The 24,413-nt window shown below is 38.2% G+C and overlaps 1 protein-coding gene across 4 annotated transcripts in view; it reads right to left on the bottom strand.

The window, feature by feature from the left end:
* Positions 1-24,413, bottom strand: part of LOC118819477 (CLIP-associating protein 1-B) — a 90,730-nt gene that overhangs the window by 7,186 nt on the left and 59,131 nt on the right. For 2 of the 4 annotated variants that reach the window (XM_036587289.1, XM_036587290.1), the window contains 14 exons: positions 23,853-23,960; positions 21,079-21,234; positions 15,090-15,193; positions 14,420-14,443; positions 12,823-13,067; positions 11,514-11,577; positions 11,337-11,339; positions 11,064-11,227; positions 10,877-10,955; positions 10,573-10,716; positions 7,304-7,450; positions 6,330-6,436; positions 2,522-2,669; positions 811-1,045 (listed from right to left, as the gene is read on the bottom strand). In XM_036587289.1, coding sequence (XP_036443182.1) covers positions 811-1,045; positions 2,522-2,669; positions 6,330-6,436; positions 7,304-7,450; positions 10,573-10,716; positions 10,877-10,955; positions 11,064-11,227; positions 11,337-11,339; positions 11,514-11,577; positions 12,823-13,067; positions 14,420-14,443; positions 15,090-15,193; positions 21,079-21,234; positions 23,853-23,960 — 1,728 coding nt within the window. Of the gene's footprint in view, positions 1-810; positions 1,046-2,521; positions 2,670-4,169; positions 4,290-6,329; positions 6,437-7,303; positions 7,451-9,148; positions 9,245-10,572; positions 10,717-10,876; positions 10,956-11,063; positions 11,228-11,336; positions 11,340-11,513; positions 11,578-12,822; positions 13,068-14,419; positions 14,444-15,089; positions 15,194-19,146; positions 19,255-21,078; positions 21,235-23,852; positions 23,961-24,413 lie in introns of all 4 variants that reach the window. The other 2 variants (XM_036587285.1, XM_036587291.1) reach the window with 2 other exon arrangements.

Here is a 24,413-nt window from a genome sequence, read left to right as displayed (position 1 = left end):
TGGGAACACTTATATCACTCCCTGTTTAGGCTGAACAGATGAATCTGAATACAAAACACCATCATGTTTAAACAACAAACACATGTCAAATAAATCCAAACCTTTTCAGAAACATTTAGCATGAGAATAAAACAACACAACAACATTTTGTATGAAGAGAAAAAAATGAAAAATATGAAAAATAGAAGGTAATTACTAAAAACCACAACCGCAGAGAATTTTGGGCTACCCGGTCATAGTCCTACATTCTGTATATTATTAAACACTGTGAGATTGTTGTTTGAGTTTAACTAATGTGACAGTTACTATATAGCCACATGCAAAGTTTGCACACCCTGGTCAAGTTATATGTTTTGTTGATTTTTTAAGTGAAAATAAGTTAGCACATGTTCTACAGAGAACACACTCAAATATGACATTTTTCTGCAATTTTTAATGCACAATTTCTATTTATTTCCTTAGTTTTACAAATATGAAAACAAATATGAAATGTGCCATAACTTTTGCACAATCTTTGTTTTTTTCCAATAAAGAAATCAGCAATAGTGCATTAAAATATGCGGAAGTGTGTTCATTGTAGAGGATATGCTAACTTACTGTCACTTATTTGAAAGAACACAGCAAGTTACAGCACATTTTATATTCCTTTTGCATATGACTGCATACAGACAATAAGAACGCTGTTTTCCATTTCCTCCTAATTATCGTTTCTGAGGTAAGAAGTTTTCTTATGACAGTAATGACTTCAGCTTTATTGCACTCTGGCAACTAAAATGTACCACAACATAAACAAATACATGAAGGCCTTACCATCCCGAAACTGTTCCACATCATCGTCAAACATGGCCTCCCTCAGGGCCCCCTTGTCGTAAGCACTGATGGAGTCGGTGTAGTTGTAGGGGTTGTATTCTCGTGTTCTGGGCCCCAGGAACTGCCGGGGGGATGGCGTGTTCAGTAACGAGGTTTTATTATCCAGAGCCATCCTGCCGCCCTCCATCACGTCCGCAGCAAGCCGGGGGTCAGCAGTAGAGGACGCCACGCCACACTGCGTGTGTTTGAGTATTCATAAGTATGTGTATGTGTGTTGATGAGAGAGAGAGAGAGAGAGAGGAAGAGAGATATGAAGAAGGACATACAGACATAAACAAACTGTGAACTCCATATAAACTTCTGAGTGACAACATAAATATTATTATTGCTTTTCTGTTTGGAGATATTTCATCAAATGTATTGGAATACAGACAAAACATAAGGGGAAAAGACAGAATAGCTGGCCCACCCATGTTCCACCAATAAATTCGCTCTTTCATAGATAGTTGACAAGCTTTACAGATGCACAGAACAATCCAATTCAATCTAAAGAAACCCTTGGCAACATTCCTGAATTTTAAGGGTTCATTCACTTCAAACTTTTATTTGTTTTTTTAATTTTGTATGTGTGTGAAAGGTCATACTGCTAGGATAGCCTGGGTGTAGTTCTGTAATATGACTAAAGTTGGCTGAGCTAAACTTAAAAGAAAGAAATCCGAGTAAGAGTACACATGCACTGAGAAATCTGATTACTGAGCTAAAATCCAGCTCTCTTTATCAGATTTCTTAATCGGATTTCTAGACCTTACTCCGATCTAAGGAATGTAAGAAATCTAAGGAGTGTGCTGTTTACATGACCATTTGAATAATCAGATAACTGCAGAAGTCCGATTATGATCGGATTATTGAATGCATGTAAACACACTCAATGATTTGTCTGTTACATGTACCTCATTGCACATGTAGCATGATTTCATGTCAAAACCTGATCTATTAAAGAAGTGTGACCTTCTACACAGCTACAATATTAAAATCATTTGAAACTGAATAATGCACTATAAATTTAGATACTTTGACAAAGTTATGTGCTACAATTGCTACAATATGTACTGCAATTGCAATAGGTGGTTAAACAATCTGTGCACTACCTTTACTCCAAAAAAGAACAGAAAACTTGTCAAAACAATAAATTTAGCTTTTATTCTGTTTATCTTGACCACCGGTCTTGCAGTGAATGCACTGTCGTTAGCATTATCATTAGCTTGGGAATTCACAGCCAATATCACTACATAAAATCAATCGTTTTATTCTGCAATTTCTACGTTTAAATTCTATGTTCAGGGAGGTACACATGTCAGCTTGATTTTAGCCACAGAGAATGTCAGTTTGCACAGAATTAATATAATCTGATGTAATTTCTATTGCTTGTTTTATAGTAGGTGAAAGGTGCCAGAATCTTTACTGCACTGACATGCGCAGTCTGTGAAAATGGTTGGCATGGTGCATTCTGAGGGGACTAAAATCACCAGTAAAATGACTTTACCCCACCTCCTCATGTAAAACTAATCCATAATGAATAGTACTTTGGTGTGTAATAAGTATGAGATAGTGGGTCGATCTCTATGGAAGGAGCGTTGAGAAACTGCTCAATTCAGTTTCATGCTTTTTTAAAAGTGAGATTTTTTTTATATAAAGCTGCGCTGAAGCTCACCGCATCATCTTTCTTGGCATCACGTTTGATTGGCTCAAAGCTGTCCTCCTGGCTGCGGAAGCTGAAGCTCTGAATGGCCTCTGTCACTCCTCTTAGAGAGCTGTAGATCTCATCTGAGTTCATGTTCTCTGTGTCGTACTCCAGCATGCTGTGGGCATCGACACACAAACACAACAACAAAACCAACAGTGTGAAAAGACTGAACCCTAAAAGTCAGAGCATTTAGTTCAGCCCCAGTCAAAAACAGCTCTACTAGGACTACTGACTGACTGAGCTTGTAGATAATGATGGTGTCTCACCTTCTGACCACGTCAATCACTGTGGTTCTCAAGCACTACATGTTAAAATACCATGAGATGCAACTGCATTTGACTGGATTTGATCTGATACTGCAGTATTTTACTGGCAGTATAGGTTTTTATAGCATAGTGGGTAACACTGCTAGTCTAGGTTTCAGTTTCCTGCCCAGTCAAGCACACCATGATATACCCAATAAGAGAACTTGGTCAAGACTTCCAACTTTACATTTGTTAAAAATTCTAAGTCGCTCTGGACAGGAACATCTGCCAAATGCTGTATACAGCAGCTCCTGATTGGAGCTTTAATGTGAAATTTAATCTGCGGTCTCATGCAGAGCAAAACACACACAGCACAGAACCACAGCAAAGGTGGTCAAAAACTACTGTGAGGAAAAGCAGCACCAGAACAAGTGTTGTAGTCAAGACCGTTAGAGGCGAATCCAAGTCAAGACCGAGGCTGGAGAGAAGTCACAGTATGAAGAGAGAGGAGCTGTATGGTACAGATTTCAAACCAATCTGTCAATCAATGTGTTATGATGGGCACTGATGTGATGTAAATAGATGAAAAGTGATAAATAGATGAAAAGTTACAAATAAAAGTGAAAAATTAAATTTCCCCCTTACGTCAAATGTAGTCTATCAGTCATGTTTGGAGTCCACATTTCAGGCTGGGGGTGGTTTTCTTTTGTTTTTCCTTTTATTTGACAAAGATTAAGCTTTATTGAACTCATTGCTATCACTTTCTTTGCTCCCACATACGTTTCAGAATTTGGAACCGTCTAAAAGCTATTATTACTATCATTATTATCTTAGGAAGTGCAGTCAAGAACATTGATGTTATGTCCAGAAGCATAAGCAGATACTACTGCTACTACTAGTAGTAGTAACAATAATAACAGCAATATACTATTTTTTCTGGTTATTTTGAGACTGTTTCTAACACTGAAATGAACATGGGAGCAAAGAAAGCAAGAAGGCCACGTGATTCTGTTTGCTTTTAGAAATAATGCTTGAAACAAATCTGACAATAGAAAACACTAATAAAAAATATATACATTTTTGCAGTGTACTTTGTAGTTTTAATACAATAATGACATACAATATCAAGCATGTCTTGGTTAATGGACTACATTCAGGTTAAGGCTGAAACTGTGGAAATCAGATTTTTTTTTGACAAACTGTCACTTTATGATTTATAAATTAGGCATTTTAGTCAACATGACTACATGTCGTACTTCCTCAAGACCCCACAGGAAATGCAAAGTGTAATGAATGACTATTGTATAGGGGTGAGTGACCCCTCCATGCCCCTGTCCCCACACTGTGACCACCGGGCAGATGTGTGTTACCTGGGCGAGAAGGCCCGGCGCAGGGCCCGGAGAGGGGGGGTGGCGGGGCCAGGGGGAGGAGGGGGAGTGAAGGGACACGGAGGCTTTGAGGGACCATTCGAGCTCCAGCCCCATAAACGACTGAGCCAGGAACGAGGGATGAAGCAGGGAGGAGGAAAAACAGAGAAAGAGAAGAAAGTAGTAGGAAAGGAGGAAAGCAGAGGAAAAGTGGCTTTAGGCCTCAACTAAAGCCCTGTGTGTTAGAAAGGTAACATACACACTATTAGAATAGAATAAGTATGTGTTAAATTGTAGCAAAAATCCATAAACAAAGATGGGATTTGCCATCTTGGCGATTTCAATGTGCCAACCACTCATATGTACTGATTTTGATTGTTAATGAAATGAATTGTGATTTGTGGCATATCCACAATTTGGGCTTTTTTTATGGGTTACGTTTTATGGGAACACTTTACTGTAGTGCAGTTCATAAGGCTACATACACATGTAGATACCTACATATGCTCTTCATGATGACTGACATAGACCTACATAAACATTTATAAACACTTTTGTCAAAGGTGCAGCATTTGCCAACATTAGGCACATTTACATGCAGCCTACTAATCCATTTATAATCCGACTAATAGGCCAATCTGAATAAAATACATCCATGTATACAACTCAATCGGAATAGACCAGTTCGATTGAGGCCATTCGGAATACAATTTCTATCCGACTGAACGAGGTGGGTAATCCTGTAAATAATCCGTTAAATAGAATAATAAACATGTAAACGCCTATATCTGATTGCATTCCCAGGCGGAAAGTTCAAGTAGGTTCTGCGCATGTGCGTTGAGTCATAGCAAAGGTTTATAACTTTCAATATGGCGGGAGCAGAAACTGGTCTGCAGAGGAGACAAAGTTTATGCTTATCCAGTGGTTACAGTCATCCAGCTTATGTGTCTCAGAGCATGATGTCTTCCTCTCACCGCGTCCTTAATAAGTACATGTGAAGTACGTTTTCCTGAGTCTGACATCATTTTAAAGCAATTAAAAACACAAGCACGGCTCACTGCTGTGCCTTCCGCCAAATGACAGCCGGGATAGAAACCAGCTCCTCCTGCGACCCAGAAGGATAAGCGGTTTACAAGATGAGAGTGTGTGGGTGTGCTCACTGTTGCTTATCTCACTGGACTCATGTGATGCTTGTTGTCATGGTAATGTCTACACTAAGTGGTATGCTACGCATATGTGTAATTTTGAATTGGATTACTTGTAGTGTGCATGTAAACGGAGATTTCCATCAGATTGTTGAGTAGAGTGAGCACAAACACCTCAGTCTTGATCTATAATCGGAATGTATTCAATTAGATTGGCAAAAATGTAAACACGGCTATTGATATTGACATGGCATGTATGTCAGGTGACAGATTTTTTGGTGGCATTAGGTTGTCATGACACTTTCTGGGATGAAATGACAGACTTTGGAGCCCAGCGGATGTCACAGAGATATAATGTCGATAACAAGACACGTTCAAAAAAGCATTTTCTGTGGCCTATAGGTAGAGTAAGCTTCATTTCACCATGTATAAGATTTATGCTGTCAGTGTTATGTTGTCAGTTGTTACAACTTCCAATGTCATTTCACTTGAAAAAGTGTCATGATACAACCCAGTGTCAGAAAAAAATTGTCACTTAACACAGATTTTATGTTAACTTGATGTCAAAGTAGCCTTTATAAAAAACAATACCTATTAGAGTAAGCCTTTATAAATGTTTGTTTTTTATTTTTTATGCTTTATTGTGGATTCGGTACTTGTTTATGGATTTTGTTTAAAAAGCAAAGCTGGGTAAACTTGTCAAGAAGTACATGCAGATGGGAGGAGTCAAGCTTAAGCGCAAAACTAAAATTTAGTCTTAACTATAGAGAAGATATAAAAGACAACACAACTTAGCTGCCCCACAAAAGACAGTTTAATTGCATATTAGAAAAATTATGCAAGAGAACGCGCAATCACACCCACATACAAATTCTAGGCTGTTTAGTGCTGTATCTCATTCACGACTGCTGCAGTATTGCAGTGTATATGAGTTGGACCAATGTGCTGGAGTAGTGCTGAAGTAAGGGCCACTCTGTGTGTCAAAGCATTTGTGGCTTTTGGAGCAGTAGTAGGGTACCTGGGCGAGAGGCCTCCGTGGGAGCAGTTTGTGGCTGACGTCAGAGGACTGGTGCGGCTGCTAGAGAGGCGTGGAGGGGTGCGGCCCACAATGTTGCTTGGTGAACCCTTAAAATTGAAAGAAATGAGCTTGTCAACAGAAAAAAAAGAGTCTGCTTTCCTAATTGGTATATTGTCAGCCCCTCAAACCCCACTTTGAATGATGCAATCTATCTACATGTTACTTGTACATTACTAAAATGTGCACCATGACATATATACATTTTTTCTGTTGCTGGTTATCAACTGTAGCTGTCACCTTTCTTGGAACTTAAATAAAAAGCCTAAACTATAACAATAAATAAAGTCTTAAACAATATAAACATCAGAGTGCCGGGAGTGAAGCTTCCCAGCATTTTTAGTGGATTCGCTTTATTTGCTCTTTTGTTTGTCATGTTTCATCAGTTCTCTTCGCATAAAAATTCTTTTGGCTTTATAAGGGCTGAGCAATATGACAGTATATATCGTTATCATCATGAATTATGTCACAATATGTTATAATATGAGCATTTTGTGGATATCATCAGGACTTAAAGAACACTGACCAACTGCATGTTTCATTGCAGAGAGCATAACTGGTCCTGTTTATTTGGAATTAGTGCAGGGCAGAATGTGAAATGCTGAATACAAATCACTGTCTTCATAGTTTTGGATTGAAGTATTTTTAAATGTGGCACTACTGGCTCTTTCCTGACTGTTCCAACTTATCAGATGTCAAAAAAAATATATATTATAGCACACTATATTGTGAAAAGTTCTTGAAGTATCGTGATAGTATATTTTTGCCATGTCACCGACCCCTGTTTATTAGCTCCATTATAGCATAGTGAAATCTAAATGGGTTGTATTAGATAATGAGCCTTAATGTTAATAACTGCATGGCACTGCTGGGGTTTGAGGGGTTAAATTGTGCTCTTGAGAGGGTGGAGAGTGTACCATGGCTGAGGCGTTGCTGGAGTTTTTCAGGTGATTGTGCAGAAGCTTGGTTGCTCCATCCTGGAAGGTTTTGGGCAGAGCTCCCAGCAACATGGTGAACTCTGGAGTGTTCAGCTCGAACAGAGAGATCAGCACCATCTGAGCCGCCTGCAACACACATTCAGACTACAGTAAGAGGAAGGCTAACGGGCTAACTGTGAGAGATAGCACGAACCGCTTCCTTGATCTAGAAGTGAAGGAAATTAAGTCACCAAGGCAAAATACAGCGTTTCCTTCTGAAAGAAGGAATCACAAGAGTAAAAGATGGAATAGTGACAGAACAGGCTTGGTCAGTGAAGAGTGGCCCCAGCCCACATAGTCAAAGAAGTGAATGGAATACCTTCTGCAGAATTTATGATGCCAGGCAAAAGTCAGAGACCACCCTTCATTATTTAACTTCCAGTCAAAATGGTCACTAAGTGTAATTTTAATTACTTTAACATTTAACAGAAAATTACACAGAAGCCTCAACAAATATAACATCAAACTTTTTTAGAATTTAGTGTGACCACTCACGCTTTTATTACAGCTTTTATGCTTTCCAGGAGACTTGCTTTCAGTTTTTCAAAGAAATCTGCAGGGGTATTTTTCCACACCTCCAAAGTTCAGTCTTATAAGTTGGGTGCATTTTATGCTTCTTTTTTATGCAAATTTTCCTCTTTTTGTCCGTCTCCTTTTCTCAGTTAGGCTTCTTAACAGCTAAACATTCTTTCAGACTCATAGTGGTGAGTCGTCTTCTCACAGTGGAAGGATGGACAGAAACGTGGATTTTTTCAGATCTGAATCAACAGTGGAGCTTGATTTTCTCCTCTCTCTCAAAGATGAAAGCTTTAAGTCCTGTTCATCTGATGGGGACAGTTTTGGGGTCTACAGCAATCACTTGCATGATTGTGAGGAGTTACATTTTCTATGTATCTTTTAATCATTTTTCAAAACTGTTTTTTTTACTTACTGTCCTTTGACTTTCTTCTTGCTTATATTAATGGATTATCTTAAATATAATCTCCTCAGAAATATCTGTTTAAATATGAAACACTTGGACGTAATGGTCATTTTGACTGGAAATTAAATAAATTAGAAATGGTCTCTGACTTTTGCACAGTACTGTATATTTCGTTCATGTCTATTAAACTATCTTCTGCAGAACATAGATGATATAGACACTTATTCTGACTAAAGGCAGGGTAAATATTACTATAATAATATATCTATTCAAGTTGACAGCAGTGTTAAAACCATAGAGAGATTAGAAGAAACTGTTAGATTCCACAACTTAAGCTGACATGCTTGCTGGTTAAATATATCATCAAACCTCTTCCACAGCACCAGAATCGTTAGATATTAACCAGATGAAAGCGTTGCATCATAGCAGAATCACATACTCATATACACTGCAACAAATGGTATCTTGACAAATGAAATTATCATAAATCTATTCAATATATCTAATATTTTTTATTTTGAGATTACTGGAAGCTTATTATAAGATTAGCCAACTTATTTCTAGACACTGTTACTTGTTTTAAGTGGGTTTATTAAGTGAAATGATCTCACTACATTGGCAGTTTTGCTTGTTAGATATATCGACTAGACTTTCATTTGCCAAGATACCATTTTTTTGCAGTGTACACATTTATGAAAGAACACAGCCCTTTACACGTTCGTCTCACAGAGGAGATGTTAAGTCGTTTATCTTAAAACGGGGAGAGAGAAACGTCCTCTTGAAGGTTGTCAGACAGAGCAGGAAACTTGAGCATGGCAGGTCATGCATGACGGTCAGGGGGATCAATAGTCAGAAGACACTACCTGCTTGCATCTCTCCTCCAGGTTGCCCTCCACGGGCAAAGAGGCCAGGGAGCCGAGCCTGACCGACAGCTCCTCACTCACCCAGCTATGGAGGGTCTGAGTGTTGGGGGTACAGCGCACACACACACAGGGTCAGGACAGCTGAAGTAGGGGACTAAACACGACTCAAATGACTATGGGTGAATGGCTATCACAGCCCCAAGCTGATCCTGATCTAGATTATTTAAACTCTGCTGTTCAATGAAAAAAGTGAAATCTTAACAAGCCAGAAAATCTTTAACATGAGCATATATATTATTATTATTATTATTATTATTATTATATTGCTTTTTTTTTAAAGATTAACAGACTAGACTAGATTTAGATTTGTCCACAATTATTATATTTAGATAAATTAGCTGAATTATATGGATTTCTTAAAATAAAATAAGAAACTTTGTTTTAAAGGTCTCTGCTATGAAAAAACAAATTTCAAGACACCTTTACTATTTTTAATTAAAATAAAAACATTTTAAAACATTGCATTCTTATATACTCTTTCAAAGCGGAGAGCTTCAAAATCTTTCAAGCCAGCTGAATAATCTTATACATACAAATCTAGTCTAGTCTGTTAGTCTTAAAATAAAAAAGCATGCTCTACTAACTATTTTCAAGATTTTCTGGCTTGTTAAACCTTAATTTTTTTGCTATTTTTTGCAACTCAAGAGCGGGTGAATTATGTCCTTTTTAATCTTCCATTTCTTTGGCATAAAGAAATAAATATTTCTTATAATAAAACAGATTATTTTAATGTTTTTTTCATTAAAACATCGTTGTCTATTTTAAAGCATGGTTCCCCCAGAGTTGAGCCAGAAGTTATAACTGTTTATTAGTGACATTAAAGTGTTTACGACCTAATTAATAATCATTAATTAACAAATTTTAAACCATTCCTACACCTTTTATAAGTCTCATTGTAAAGTTGTACCAGGCGTTGTCATTTCAAGAAATTTTGTATCGAATGAGGTTTAAAAATGCTTAAAACAAGATTAATACACTAGTTTTGGCTCATTTTAAATTACTTTTCCTGTTATTATTATTGGATGAAAATAAAGCAACTTAAATCTAGTCCTAATTCCAATCAAATATTTACTGATTTTATGATATTAAGATAATTTACAGTTCAACATCTTTTCAAGTAAAATTTTCTCACCATACTGACAGATAATTTTATTTGAATGAAGTAAACTCATTCTTGATATGGTTGTATTTTTCTTCATTTTCGATGCTGATTTTTTACAGAGTGGGAAGTGACACATGCCTGACTTCTAAAAAGTACTGTATGTTGCAGTAGTAGCAGCTACTGAGGTGCTGAAACTTCAAATTTTTAGTTCATGCATTCACACCAAGTTTGGATATCAGGCTCAGTTGTGAAACACACCCACCTTTCTGACATCTGAGCTTTTGGGTTCCGTCGTCCAGGTGATGATTCGGGACACAGCTAGTCGCGTCTCACTGGAGTTCACGAAATCTGTGGGATCCATCTGCCTAGCCAAGGACTCTATATACTTCAGAATGGCCACCTTCACCTACACAACAGAGACAGCCAGCTCAGATCACCCCAACCAGGACAAATTAGAGGGGACTATAATGATAGATTTATATCTTCACTAATCAGGCAATTGCAACAAATTAGAGAACACAGTTAAAGCTATGGAAAATCACTAAGTGACATCAAAGTCCACCAACCTTGAGGTTTGGGGTCTGCGTCTGATCGACAATAAAGCGCATAAGGATGTTGAACTGCTGGTCATACGGAAAAGAATCCCTGAGAGGAGGAGAGAAAAGGAATGAAGAAAAAATGTAGATACTTTTTTTGTGTGTTTATGTTAGAAGCTGGTAAAAATCCTAGAGAACTGAAGGATGGAGGTCAGACCTGGTGACGTCCAGGGCTTTCTGCACTTTGGCCTGGACAGAGCCCAGGAGGTCAGCGCCCATCTTCTTCAGCAGCTGTGTGAGTAGCACAAAGAGCCAGTCCTGCAGGTCATCTCTGTGCAGCGTGATGAAGTCCACCAACGTCTCCAGGAACATGCTGAACACCTGCCAACAGAGCAGATATTTATGATGTGTCACATAAAAAGCCAAATATTTCATAAACAAATTAGTAATTAAAGTGACAGAGAATGCTGACACAAAGAACCACACTTACTCTCTGATGCCCCAATCCAAACCAAGGCAAGAACATGCAAGAAAACAAACATTATGTTAGTATCACAACACTGTGTACTTTAGATAACTCAGTACCAGACAACTAAGTAACTGAGTGATTACTACTAGTCATTAACTATTGACAATTAATGAAGGATGCCTTTTTGAAGTGACTTACCTTGCTGTGAGGATCTGCAAACATCCTGGTGAAAATCTCACACAACCTCTTCAGTTCCACACGGCTGAAAGAAGGAGAGATCTCATAAATAAACCACAAAAATCAGGCAGATCATGTTCCTTTACCATTTGCCTGGATTTATATACCAGCCAGTATTAATCAATCCTATAAGAACTGGTTATAACCAAGAACTACTGACTACACAGTTGCTTGTAACTCAGAATTTGTCTGGCCTGCTAACCAGGAGTGGTACTGATAAAATTCATTCCAACCGATTTTCCAAATATACCTCAGTATCACATTATCAGATGACATGAACCCATGCGTTCTGATAAGTGAGAGTCAGTACACATCCTCAACAGGGACAGTTAGATATGACATTTTTCTGCACATTTTAGTGTATATTATATATATTATAAATAAAATGATACTTTTGCACAGGCCACATTTGATGTTTTTTTATCCTATTATGTGAAATTCAGCAAATAAACAGTAACTGTGCATTAAATTGTACAAAATGTGTGTTCTCTGTAGAGAAATTATTTTCACTTCAAATCAACAAACCATGTCACTGCTTGTTTTGCTTCTCTTCAAATTCAAGTAAAAGCAACCTTAAATGGTGTTGTACACATTAACCATACAGAAAGATGTTCTTTCATAACAATCTGAAGCATCCAGCAAATAGCATACTATGTCCAAACGTATCCAAACACTCCTTCTAATTAGAAAATTCAGCTACTTTAATGGGCACTCACTGTCGACACACAGCTTGTATAATCTCCATAGGAAAGCATTGGCAATAGAATAGGACACACAAAGAGCAGCTGCACATGAGCATGAAGGTCACCATGCTCAATCCCAAGAATCAGCTAGAGGGGTATAAAGCATTGGGCTGTGGTGCAGTGGAACACTCTTCTCTGTAGTGATGGAGTTCCATCCAGTACTTTCGGGATGAGCTGGAGTGATGAAGATCTAATCATCCAACATCAGTACCTGACCTCACTAATGCTCTTGTGGCTGAATGCTATCAAATCTTCCCAGTAATATTCCAATGTCTTGTGTAAAGTCTTTCCAGGAGAGTAGAAGCTGTTACTGCAGCAAAGCAGGACAAACTCCCTATTAATAACTCACCTGGACGAAGAAACCCAAAAACTCAGATGTTGTATGACACCAATAGTGGTACACTAGTACAGATGTATACTGCCCACCAGTACCCAAACTCCCTGAATTGCACCAATGAAGAAAGGTCACAATAGGTCAAAAAAAAAAAACAACACAATTCCTGATAAAAAAGATTTAATATTAGTACCTGAGGATTCTTTGGCTCTTCAGAAGGTTCTGGAGGCCCAGCAGACCTTCTTTGCGCTCAGACCAGTTGGAGCTGGCACAGTGGTTTAGGACCTCGGCTACGTCCTCCGTCTGCCGCAGGTAGTGTGGGACTCCACCGTTGCGTGAGCTGTATGACCGCTCCGAGAAGGCGCTGGACGCATCGCTGTTGGCGTCATCATCCGAGTACATGCCAGGAGATTCATACCGTTGCCGCATGGGCCTCCGCTATGGACCAAAGAGAATGACAGAGATGACAATAGGACTTCTGTATAATCAGAGTATTATACTTAGTATTGAAGTTCAATGCATGCAGCAAGTTTTCGAGGATCTGCTGTCATGAGGACAGAGGCATGCAGTGGATTGATGATTACTGGCAAAAAACATAAGCTGTTTTCACACCTAGTTGGTCTGCTAAAAATTGGTTGGTTTCACAATGCAGTGTGATAAATTATACATGAGGGTGTTCGTTGATTGGTCCGGAATTTGGCAGGAATACATTCTGCTTGCCATACATTCTGAATACTTTCATGTTTGTTTACTTTCACTGGCATATCATTGTATTAAGTCCAGTCAAAACCACCACTAAGTATAGGCTATTCATTATTCAGGAAAACTAAATGCTATGATTCTGAAAGGATGTGTAGCTGTCAGAAGCCCTCACTGAGAAAAGGAAATCGAACTCAAACAGAGAAGCTGCTGGTGTTCTCAAAACAATGGACTGACCACGCCAGAGTCCAGATCTCAACATCTTTAAATGTGTTTGGGATTACTGGGATTTTGAGAAGCAGAAAATGGAACGTTCTAAGAACTTCTAAGACTGAACTTTGGAGGTGTGGAAAAAATATTGCTGGATATTTCTTTGAAAAATTAAAAGCAAGTCTCCTAAAAAGAATGGAAGATGTAATAACGGGAAAGATTGGCCTAATTTGATATTACATTCATTTTCTGTTAAATATATGTGTTCTGCTTTTTTTCTGATGCTGAAAAATGAATAACTTCACAGGAAATTATATAAATAAAGCGTGGTCGCTGACTTGTGCACAGTACAGTACTATTTTATTGCTTGTCTGATATTTTAAGCTGCAGCTCATGTTGCTAGAACAATATGAGTGTCTGTTCAGAGTTACATGTTAAACAGGCAGGTTATGCAGACAGTGCAGTGATGCTAAAGAAGATGAAAGCATGCTCTGATATTGAATTCCCTCATTTGGTACAGACCATTGCTACAAATTGCTTTACTACCGGCAGTTAACAGAACCAAGGTTTAATGGAAATATACCAAGACCTGTAAGACCATGGCTGAGTTGGTCAGTGTGCACCCGGGTACAGGTGGAATGTTCACATTTGTCATAACAAAACAAATAAAACCACCAAATATGGCAGGTGTGAAAACAACCCTACATGCAGAACATTTAAGTCAGTATGTTTTAAAGTGTATCAGTTTGTAAGAGCACATTTTATAGGTAATGTCTTGCATTTTGTATGCAAAGTCTTTCTGTACTGGAAATGAGATCTGGAGATGATGAAGATATGGATGGAGAAAGGGGAGACGCGGTCATACATCAATAAAATACTACCTTATTCCTGGAGTCTCCTAAAAGCTGATGGGATTTAAGATAGCCAGAAAGGGAAAAGCAAAGACAACCACATATCAGCAGGGCTTTCAGTTCAGGATTACACAGGTCTGGTGTTAAACGCTACAATGCTAACCACTAGTGTTATGTGTTACGTGTCTGTTTCCCCTACAACCAAAAAAGGCACTGAATGAACTGCTTTAACCCCTTAAACTCTAAACGCCCATAAACGGACTTACATTTCGGTTCCCTACTATCATAGCTACATACATATACAGTCGTATGCAAAAGTTTGAACATCCCTGGTCAAACTATGTTTGGTCTGCAAATTTTAGTGCAGTTTCTAGCTATTCGCTGAGTTTAACATTTTGGAAGAAAATAAAACATAACTTTTGCACAGGCTACATTTTATGTTTTATTATTTTTTTCAATGTTAAATTCAGCAGATAAACAGCAGTTTTGCATTAAAATGTGCAGAAGTGTGCGCTCTGTAGAGGATGTGTTAACTTTTTATTTAAAAGAAATATAATAAAACATTATCTGACCAGGGGCGCCTGCATATGACTTTAAGTTTCATAATATAAACAATATGTCTTATGATGAATTAACTGAACAGTAAGTCTAAGGTTTAAGGAGTTAAAACTGAAGCAGACAAATGCTTGTGAAATCTCACCAGGGCATCAGCCACTGCTGCCTCAACCTCCATGCCAGTGTTGAGGATCCGCATGGCATTGACTGAGGCAGAAATACGCGCCTGATGGATCAGACCAAACGGATCTGAGAGAGAGAGAGAGAGAGAGAGAGAAAGAGAGAAAGAGAGAGAGAGAGAGAGAGAGAGGGGTTGAATATATGCAATATTGTGTTCACAAAAATATCCTTTAGCAATATTGTTTACAAAAAAATCTTAAAAGAACCACAGTTTATACCACCAGAAAACAAAAGGCCCCAAAAGCACAAAAATATGTATGTATATAAAAGCCAATTTGATGCTTTATGCTACAATCTGTATGTTTTTATCCTGTGTAATAAAAATGTTCTTGATTTAATTGAGTAGACAATCATTGTTTCAGACCTAATTCAGCTTTATTGTTTGACTGACTGTAGCTTTAAAGCTCCAAATTAATAGAAACAATTACCAGATCGCAAATAAAGACATATTCAATGTGCCATTTCAAAATACACAACAACTGAATCACAGCATAAACATTACAAACATAAAATCATAAATTCATCAACTATACAACAAATGATATAAAGAAAAATATACAAAATCAAAAACAAAACAAAAAACAAAAACTTTCACACTTCACACCTTACAGAGCCCAGTTCAGCTGGCAGATGTAATCACGACTGTTAGACTAAAATCTAGACGGTAAAATTCATAAATGCATTCTGCACATTTAAAAAAATGTAAACAGATGTTCCTGGATGAGCTGCAAGACAAGGTGTTACGTACAGCTAACCGCATTTCCTATGGACCTCTGAGGTTGTGTCACTTTGTAGTTGATGTCATGCCAAAATAAGGAAAATCGTACTGTCCTGCTTTACTGAAAAACATACGGGGCCAAACATTTCTGTTTACCACAGCCTTTTGCGAAATACTTTCTCTGGGCTACAAAATGACGAAACACATAGATGTGAAGTGTGAAACGTGAAATGTGGCTCCCCCTGTGGGTGTGGAGCTGGACAGTGCGATGGTCACATGCTGGAGTGACCCGGTGGGACATGCAGGTCACCTGTCTGCAGAGTGTCGCCCGCTGTCAGGGCGCTGGTGGAGCGGGAGTGGCGCCGGGACGCTGTGCAGCATTGAGGAGGGACAGGACACCCAAACACAGTTCAGATTATGAGGCCTAACCAGCCATTCAGCTTAAACTCTCAAACATTCTTGCACAAGTTTTCTTACACTTAAACAGTCCCAATGTGTCCCACTACTTTGGGTATATATGTGACTCTTAGCTGCATATTTATCTTTTCCAAACTATTATTAAAGGGCCCATATCTTACATTCATCCTGTTTTTTCCTGGAATTCACTTATAATATTTGTGTAAAGTTATGTAAAAAAACAGCCATAATTCATTTTTACAGGATAATTTTTCAACCTCTCTTTATCCCTTAGAATTAAACAGGCTGTTTTGTTACTGTGCCTTTAAGGCTGATATATGTAAATAAACTCTATTCTGATTGGCCACCCCATATTAGGCCAGAAAGCAGTCCGGATTTAAATTTTCCTTATAACTTCGAAAATCGATAATTTTATGGCACAGACTAAATTACTTCAACACTACCAAGTACTGAAAACTTCAGTTATTCAATACCAAATTGCCATACCTGGATCAACCTACTGAACTTGTACAGTCAAAACACGTCAGACTTTTAATAGGCTTGGACTTTAGACTGAAATCCTTTTGTATCGAGTGCTCCATACCTTCATTATGTATATTTTATTTTAAAAATGATTGAAGATTCCAATCATAACACTACCAAAACTTTATCAAATGTTTGACTCCTGTTCAGGAGTGACAGCTAATTTTGAACATAACTCAGTACATGACTACCAAACATGGCTTTGAATAACTGTACACACATAAAATCAGATCATTTTTCATCAAAATGCAAAAACGTTTACTTAATTGTAGAAAGTAGTAGAAAACAGAAGTCGGTAGTGTCAATTCTTAACATTCAGACTTTGAGACACATTTAACTTATGATAAGTCTAAATCTTTAAACTTCACTTCAAAAGAAATTCAAAAGAAAACAAATATCGAAAAAACACAAAAAATTAAAGTATTGTTTTCACATGTTGAAATTCAGGGGTTGGGACAGACTCCTCCCCATAGAAACTACAAAATGATGATTTTATGTTTATGTAGTTTACTACTATCTCTGTTAATGCCTTTGTTTTAAATTGTTCATAACATAAGCCTTGTAAATATCTAATGTCTGAATATATTTTTTAATAGCTTTTACTGTGGGACTGCAGGTTAAACTAATTCGGTAGAATGATCCACCCAAGCAGTCTGTCATATAAGTGCTAGAGAGCCAGTGAGCGCATTTGTTAAAAAATCTAGACTGCTGATCGGTTGTGTAAATTAGATATTCATATTTTTTATTTTATTGATTACTCTGCAGTCAGTAAACACACCCACTTCCAGCACCTCACACTCATTTTTGGTTTGCATTTAAAAGTGGGTATCGATACAGGAATCAGTATCGAAGTGGAAGTATGGACATGTAAACATCTTAAGCGATACCCTGAGCTACTGAGATCACAGAAAGGGAGTGAAATGTGTGGACTTGGGTATTATTCCCAAGGTAGTACTGTCACATATATGATACTGCTGTCCTCCAAATAAATCTGGTTAGTTTTTTAACATTTTAAGGTAACACGCTTGTTTATTTAGAGCCAGGTGTCACCAAACTTTTGATGGGCAGTGTACATGCTGGGAACAATACAGTGAATAAAGATCACTGCTACAAAATTTGCTTAGACACGTTACACACCAACATACAGGTATTTTCCAGAGTTACAGCATGCAGGTGAAGGAGGAGGAGATCAGAGAGGCGAAGAGGAACAGGGACAGAAAGTGGCAGCTCAGCATACAAAAGCACTGTTATCCTGACTAAACCACTAAAGCAAGACTTTGGAATGAATAAATGTGCCTGACTATGTTAATCTCCTCATTTGGTTTTCACTCACATTAAAGGGGAATACTGATTTTTTTTATTTATGCACAATTTAATTGTTAAGATGTAAACAAGGTCATTTAGAGTGGTTTGATGTGAAATGATTCATTGTAGAGAAACTTACTGACTGATTTCTTTACACTGGTGGTGACAGGAACTCAGGGCCGTGTTGTTTACGACTCAAATATAGCCATTTTATTTATTTTTTTATTTTACTTGCTATGCAAAACCACCAGTGAACTTTGTAAGGGTTTCATGTTGTATTTTTTTATGTGTTTAAAGATCATTAGTTTGCATTACAATGGCCTTTTTTAAAATACATTTTATGCCAAAATCTCAAAACTATCATGAAATAATGTTACAGTCATTAGGCAGCAACTAGAGGCGGGCAGCATGACAATATTTTACTGTTATACATTTTGTTATTGTGATAAAAAGTAGCATTTCTTAGCATACTGTGCATATCATCAGCACTTAAAGAACTGTATCATGTTTCATTGAAAAGAGAACATAATTAGCCCTGTTTAACTGGTTTAAGTACAGCATGTTTTTAATAACACTTTTTGAATTTGGCTCTACTAGTGCATTGTGTCTGTGCCAAAAATATCGTGATGCATATCTTTTATCATGAAACTGTATCACAACATGATATTTTTTGTCATATCATCCACTCATATCTGTAACTACTTTGCATAATTGTTGTTTTTTTGTGACTTTTATTTTTTTACAGATATTAAGTGCTTTGGACATCTGGTTCCTATCACCACCATTGTGAATGATGCTGATTCAAATTTCTCTAGAATGGAGCATTTCACAACCACTCTGAATGACTTTGTTTACATCTTACACTTTTAACTATGCAGAAATTTGGAAAAATAGGTGGAATTCCCCTTTAACACCACTCCTGGACTAAATTACAGTTGTCTCTGTGGATTCCATTCATTTTGGTGACTTGGTTTATTCTGTACAGAATCGTGACCTGTAGCCTCCACTGTTCTCTGTCTTTAAGTGTCTGTGTGTAAGAGAGTGAGTGTGTGTGACTCACCCAGTGGCGTGAAGCCCCGTGCAGGGCTGGTGTCTCTGCTGCTCTCTCTGCTGGTGTCACGACTGCAGCCCTGACTCATACTGGGCCGTGGGATACGACTGCCCCGCACTAACACCCCCCCATACACACACGCAGAGCAGCAGGAGAGAAGAAGGTGTAGCAGTTAGGACAAAAACAGAGGAAGAGACAGGGTAAGTGACACAGGAAGAGCAAAGAAAGGCAGAAAGAGAGGAGAAAACAGGAGAGGACATAAAGGTAGCTTCATGCACTGGAGCAATTCAGTAAGTATAAGTATGTTAGTTTAATTACAGACATTTTATGTAGATTGAGATGATATGTTGGCTTGGCTGCATCAGTAAATGGGGGCGGTTGCACCTGCTATAGAAAAGCACTGGTCATTTCTAAACAGAAGGTCATTGATGCCCCTATATATGTGTTGTGTATCTCCAAGAAACAGCTATTTAAATGAAATAAAAATAATAAATAAAACACAGCCATGCACTTCACATTCGAGATGAATATGTTTTGATATTCCCAGTAATCCTGGATCACATTCACGCTGCTGTTGTCTACTTCGCTCCACAGAAATAACAATTTTGTCAACAGAGCTGAAGAGAGACCACCCACTTTTTCAGTGGCTCTGGTTCCAGAAGTAAAAATCCCATTCAATTTCTCCATAGACATTTCAGGACATTTTTAAATAAAGAGTTTTAAGCATCCAACAAAACCGACCGGCTATGAGATCAATCATGACGTTACAGACATTCAGAGGAAAAAAGTTTTGAAAAACAGGCAAAATCGGCACAGGTATAAGACTTATTAAGATATAATCATTTTTAAGGAACTACTCATCCCAAAAAGCACTGCGAATGATGTCAACCAATCACTTTTTCTCTTCCCACTTCCAACTGTTTTCAGCTAATATTTTCAATCACAATAATTTTCCCTCTTCTGTTTTCCTGCATATATTTGTGATTTTTATCTGTAAACTGTTGTTGGACTAAATATTTTAAAGCTAAAATATATTTTAGATATTTTGCAAAGTATAGTATAACAGTAGTATAGTATTGACTGCCATCAAGGTTTCCTTTTACCTGTGCTATAAAGCATTCTGTTGATTCACATCCTCACATTCTCAAGCAAAGAAAAAGAAATAAATACAGAGAAACATATGTGGACATCATAATGAGAATTAGGGTAAAAATGGCAAAAAACTTTTCAAATAAAAAAATGAACTTTTTGCTGTACCATATAGAGCTCAAACTGATGCACTAAATTACGTGAATTATCAATATTTATCTACATGATGCTTATGACACTCAAATGTTTATGCACGTTTTGAGGCAGTTTCATGAGAATGACTCTAACATCAGCCCGTACATAATTAATATTTAAAAATTGAAACAAACTCCATAACTGCCAGTTCCTAAACTCAAATAAAGTTCAAAAACTCTTAATAAACAGAAGAAATTCACATATTTAATGTTAATATAAATATTGTAGCAACAGGGGTGAGGTTCCCTAGTATTCTTAGCTTATTTCCCATCACTTCTCCTCATGGTAACGTGTCGTGTTCTCATAACGCTGAAAGTAGAACCTGTATGCATTTTACATGTTTTTGGTAATGCAATTATGATGTCTTGTATTCAGGTTTATCAGGTCAGCCTGTAAAACTATGAATAATAGAGTAAATTATAACAAAGCCTGTCATAAAAGCTCCGTTAAGATTGTCATAAATAAGTATTTCATTACAGTACATTTATATTGCAATACAACATGACACAAGCTGTTTCTAAATATAGAAGATCTATCAACAGAGTTTTCACTGATACCAATTAATCTATGTATCCTTATATTGGCTGATTTTATCGGACAAGAGATTCATCAGCCGAGTCTCAGTGTGTGCATGTGTTGGTGTAGAGCTTCTCTCACCCTGGCCTGAGCGGCTGGGGCTGGTCTCTCGGCTGCAGCCTTGACTGCGGGGGATCTTACTGCGCTTCTCAGAGGTGGTCCCACTGCCTGTGGCATGGTGGACTTTTCCATACGACTGACCAATGAGCTTCCCAGGAGAGCTGGAGCGACTCCCAGCTGTACACACACAAACAGAGAGCGTGAGTGATGGACAGAAACATCAGTAAAAAGTATCTAAAAAGTGCATCATACAGTACTGTGGAAATCAGAGACCACCCTTCATTTATTTACCATCCAGTCAAAATGGCTGTAAAAAACAGAAAATTACAAAGAAGCCTCAACACCTAAATATAAAATTTTTATAACAAATTTAGGGATACACAGTTGAAACAGGTGAAAATTAATATTGGTCAAATTACTGGTTTTATTTTGGCAGATTTGTGTTGCAGTTTTATGACTCAAACAACGTAATGCCAGGTAAGTGCGCTCAGACTGTATTTGCGTGGTGCTGCTACATCTAAACCAAAATGTTGTCGCATAAATATACAGGAGTGATGACCCTCTGGGCCATCTGGTTTGTTTTGCTTGAGTTTGTTGCAGGTGAATTTGGGAGGCAGAGCATGGACGTGATTGGCTATTGAGACACACCGGCACGCAGGTGTTTGGTCTCATTTAAAAGGCTTTCCAATGTGGATAGCAAGAGATTTTTTTTTTGCCTCTCTCTCTTCTGTAGGTAAAATTTCAGGTCAACTTGGGGTCAACGTTGTTGGGGATCCAGCAAACTGGCTTAGCTGGAACGGGCTTTAACCACTAGTGGTTTGATCACTTCAGTAGTGCTATCTTTTTGGTTTGTAAAACTAAAGACTTGTTTTTGCTGTAACTTCCACTCATCGTCTCCCTCAACTGTTTGTTGTAAACTGTCCGAAAACCGGTTCGTGACACATGACTCATTGCGCTAGATAGCCAGCTGCCTCTTACTTTCAATGCATTCAATTTATTTGACATATTATTTATGTATGCAACTCATTTAAAATTGAAATTTTTTTAATTGCAGTTTGGCAGATCAAAGAGCAAAAATGTGTGCTTTATGCGTTCACTTATCCCACACAGTGTGATAAAAACCCCAAAAAATTCATGATCAAACTCATTAGTGTGTCCACTCTTTGTCTTTATGGCAGCTTCCCGTTCTTTTCGTGAGACTTGCTTCCAGTTTTTCGCAGAAATCTTCAGAGATATTTTTCCACCCCTCTAAAGTTCAGTCTTAGAAGTTGGTTGTATTTTCTGCTTCTCATGGTCCAAATAATCCCAAACACATTCAATGATGCTGAGGTCTGGACTTTGGGGTGGTCAGTCCATCACTCTCAGAACAGCAATAGCTTCTTTGCTTCATTTGCAAATTTTTTTTTTTTTTTTTTCTATTTTGGACGGCAACAGTGGGCGGCACGGTGGCACAGTGGGTAGCGCTGTCGCCTCACAGCAAGAAGGGCCTGGGTTCGATTCCCGGCCGGGTGACCAGGGTCGTTTCTGTGTGGAGTTTGCATGTTCTCTCCGTGTCTGCGTGGGTTTCCTCCGGGTACTCCGGTGTCCTCCCACAGTCCAAAGACATGCGGTCAGGCTGATTGGACATGCTAAATTGCCCCTAGGTGTGAGTGTGTGAATGTGTATGTCTGTCTGTCTGCCCTGCGATGGACTGGCGACCTGTCCAGGGTGTATCCTGCCTTCTGCCCAGTGACAGCTGGGATAGGCTCCAGCACCCCACCGCGACCCAGAAGGATAAGCGGTTTAGATGATGGATGGATGGATGGACGGCAACACCTGTGTATTTTTTCAGATCTGAATCAAGAGTGGAGCTTGATTTTCTCCTCTCTTTCAAAGATGAAAGCTTTAAGTGCTGTTTATCTGATGGATAAGTGGATTATCTTATATCTAATTTCCTCTAAACTATCCCCTGAAAAATGAATAAGTTAATGGCTGTTTTGACTGAAAATTAAATAAACGAAGGGTGGTCTCTGACTTTTTCTTAGTATTGCATAAATTATGGCACCACATAATGAATAACATCCACAGTATAACACAGTGTATTTGGTTTTTATGGATCGAGGACATGCAAAAAAGTTATTACAGAAGCCATAAAATAACAAAAAAAGCAGACTGACCACATCAGCACTAACAAATTCAACACTGCTAGATAACAGAAAATGACAGACATCAACATACAATGAAAACAAAGGGAGAGAGTTAAGTAAATAACTCTTCCTTTCTCACAAAATAAACATCTAGCTGATGTGATATGGGGTCATGCTTCAAGGACTACAGTAACACATGGGCATGAGGGTTCACAGGCATTCAGACGACAGGGTATGAGTAAATACTGGACTGTTAAGTAAGGCTGCTGTACCATGAGTCTTACCACCTGCCGGATTAGCTGATCTGGATCCTTATGCATGAGCAGCACACAAGGCAGCGAAGGGCGTTCCGTTACACAAAGTCATGAAAGTGAAACTTCATTACACAGCATGCATTGGGCAGGTCATAGTACTTGCATAAACAATCACCAGTTGTTGCCATGGGCAACAACGTAAAGCATGCTGATGTTTACGATGTAGCATAGAAAGAGAAACTGGTCTTTCTGAGCATCAGCAGAGCAGAGCTTATAATTCATACCACTTCAGTAAGAAATGGTATGACTGAAATGCAGTGAAACAAAAGATCGCTGCACTAAAAAGAGGAAAACGTCCATCGTCATTGTATAAAGTCCCTGACTGAAAATAAAAACATTATAGGAGTGAACTTACGCTGTGATTGAGAAACCACTTTGGCTCGGCTCCGCCCCCTACTGTCTGTAACAGAGGCTCCACCCCCGACGCTGCTGCCTGAACTCTGTCTCCGGGTCCGGACACGACCTAGAGAGAGAGAGAGAGAGAGAGAGAGAGAGAGAGAGAGAGAGAGAGAGAGAGAGAGAGAGAGATTGAATACACTGTGTGAACAGAGCACAAATGATTCAACCTACTTAACAATCCTCTATACAAAAACAGATATTTATGCTTATGAAAATATTGTTCCACAAGACAACACAGCACTTCAGCGCTAACGCTAACAGTGAGATATACAGTACTGTGAAAAAAGTCAAAAGCCACCCTTCATTTCACAAGTTATTTATTTTTCAGGGGATAATTCTGAGGAGATTAGATATTAGATAAACCACTGGCATCAGAAACGGGAAATTAAAAGGAAAATAAGTGTAAAAAAAAAATGAGTTTCCAAAAATGGAATGAAAAAGTTGTTAAAACATACACAAAAATGGCACTGCAGAGAAAATGGGAAGCTGCTAGTGTTCTCAGAACAATGGACTATCC

The sequence above is a fragment of the Colossoma macropomum genome, unplaced genomic scaffold (genome assembly GCF_904425465.1).
Source record: "Colossoma macropomum unplaced genomic scaffold, Colossoma_macropomum, whole genome shotgun sequence".
NCBI classification, from domain to species: Eukaryota; Metazoa; Chordata; class Actinopteri; order Characiformes; family Serrasalmidae; genus Colossoma; species Colossoma macropomum.
This window is presented reverse-complemented; position numbering and strand designations above follow the sequence as displayed.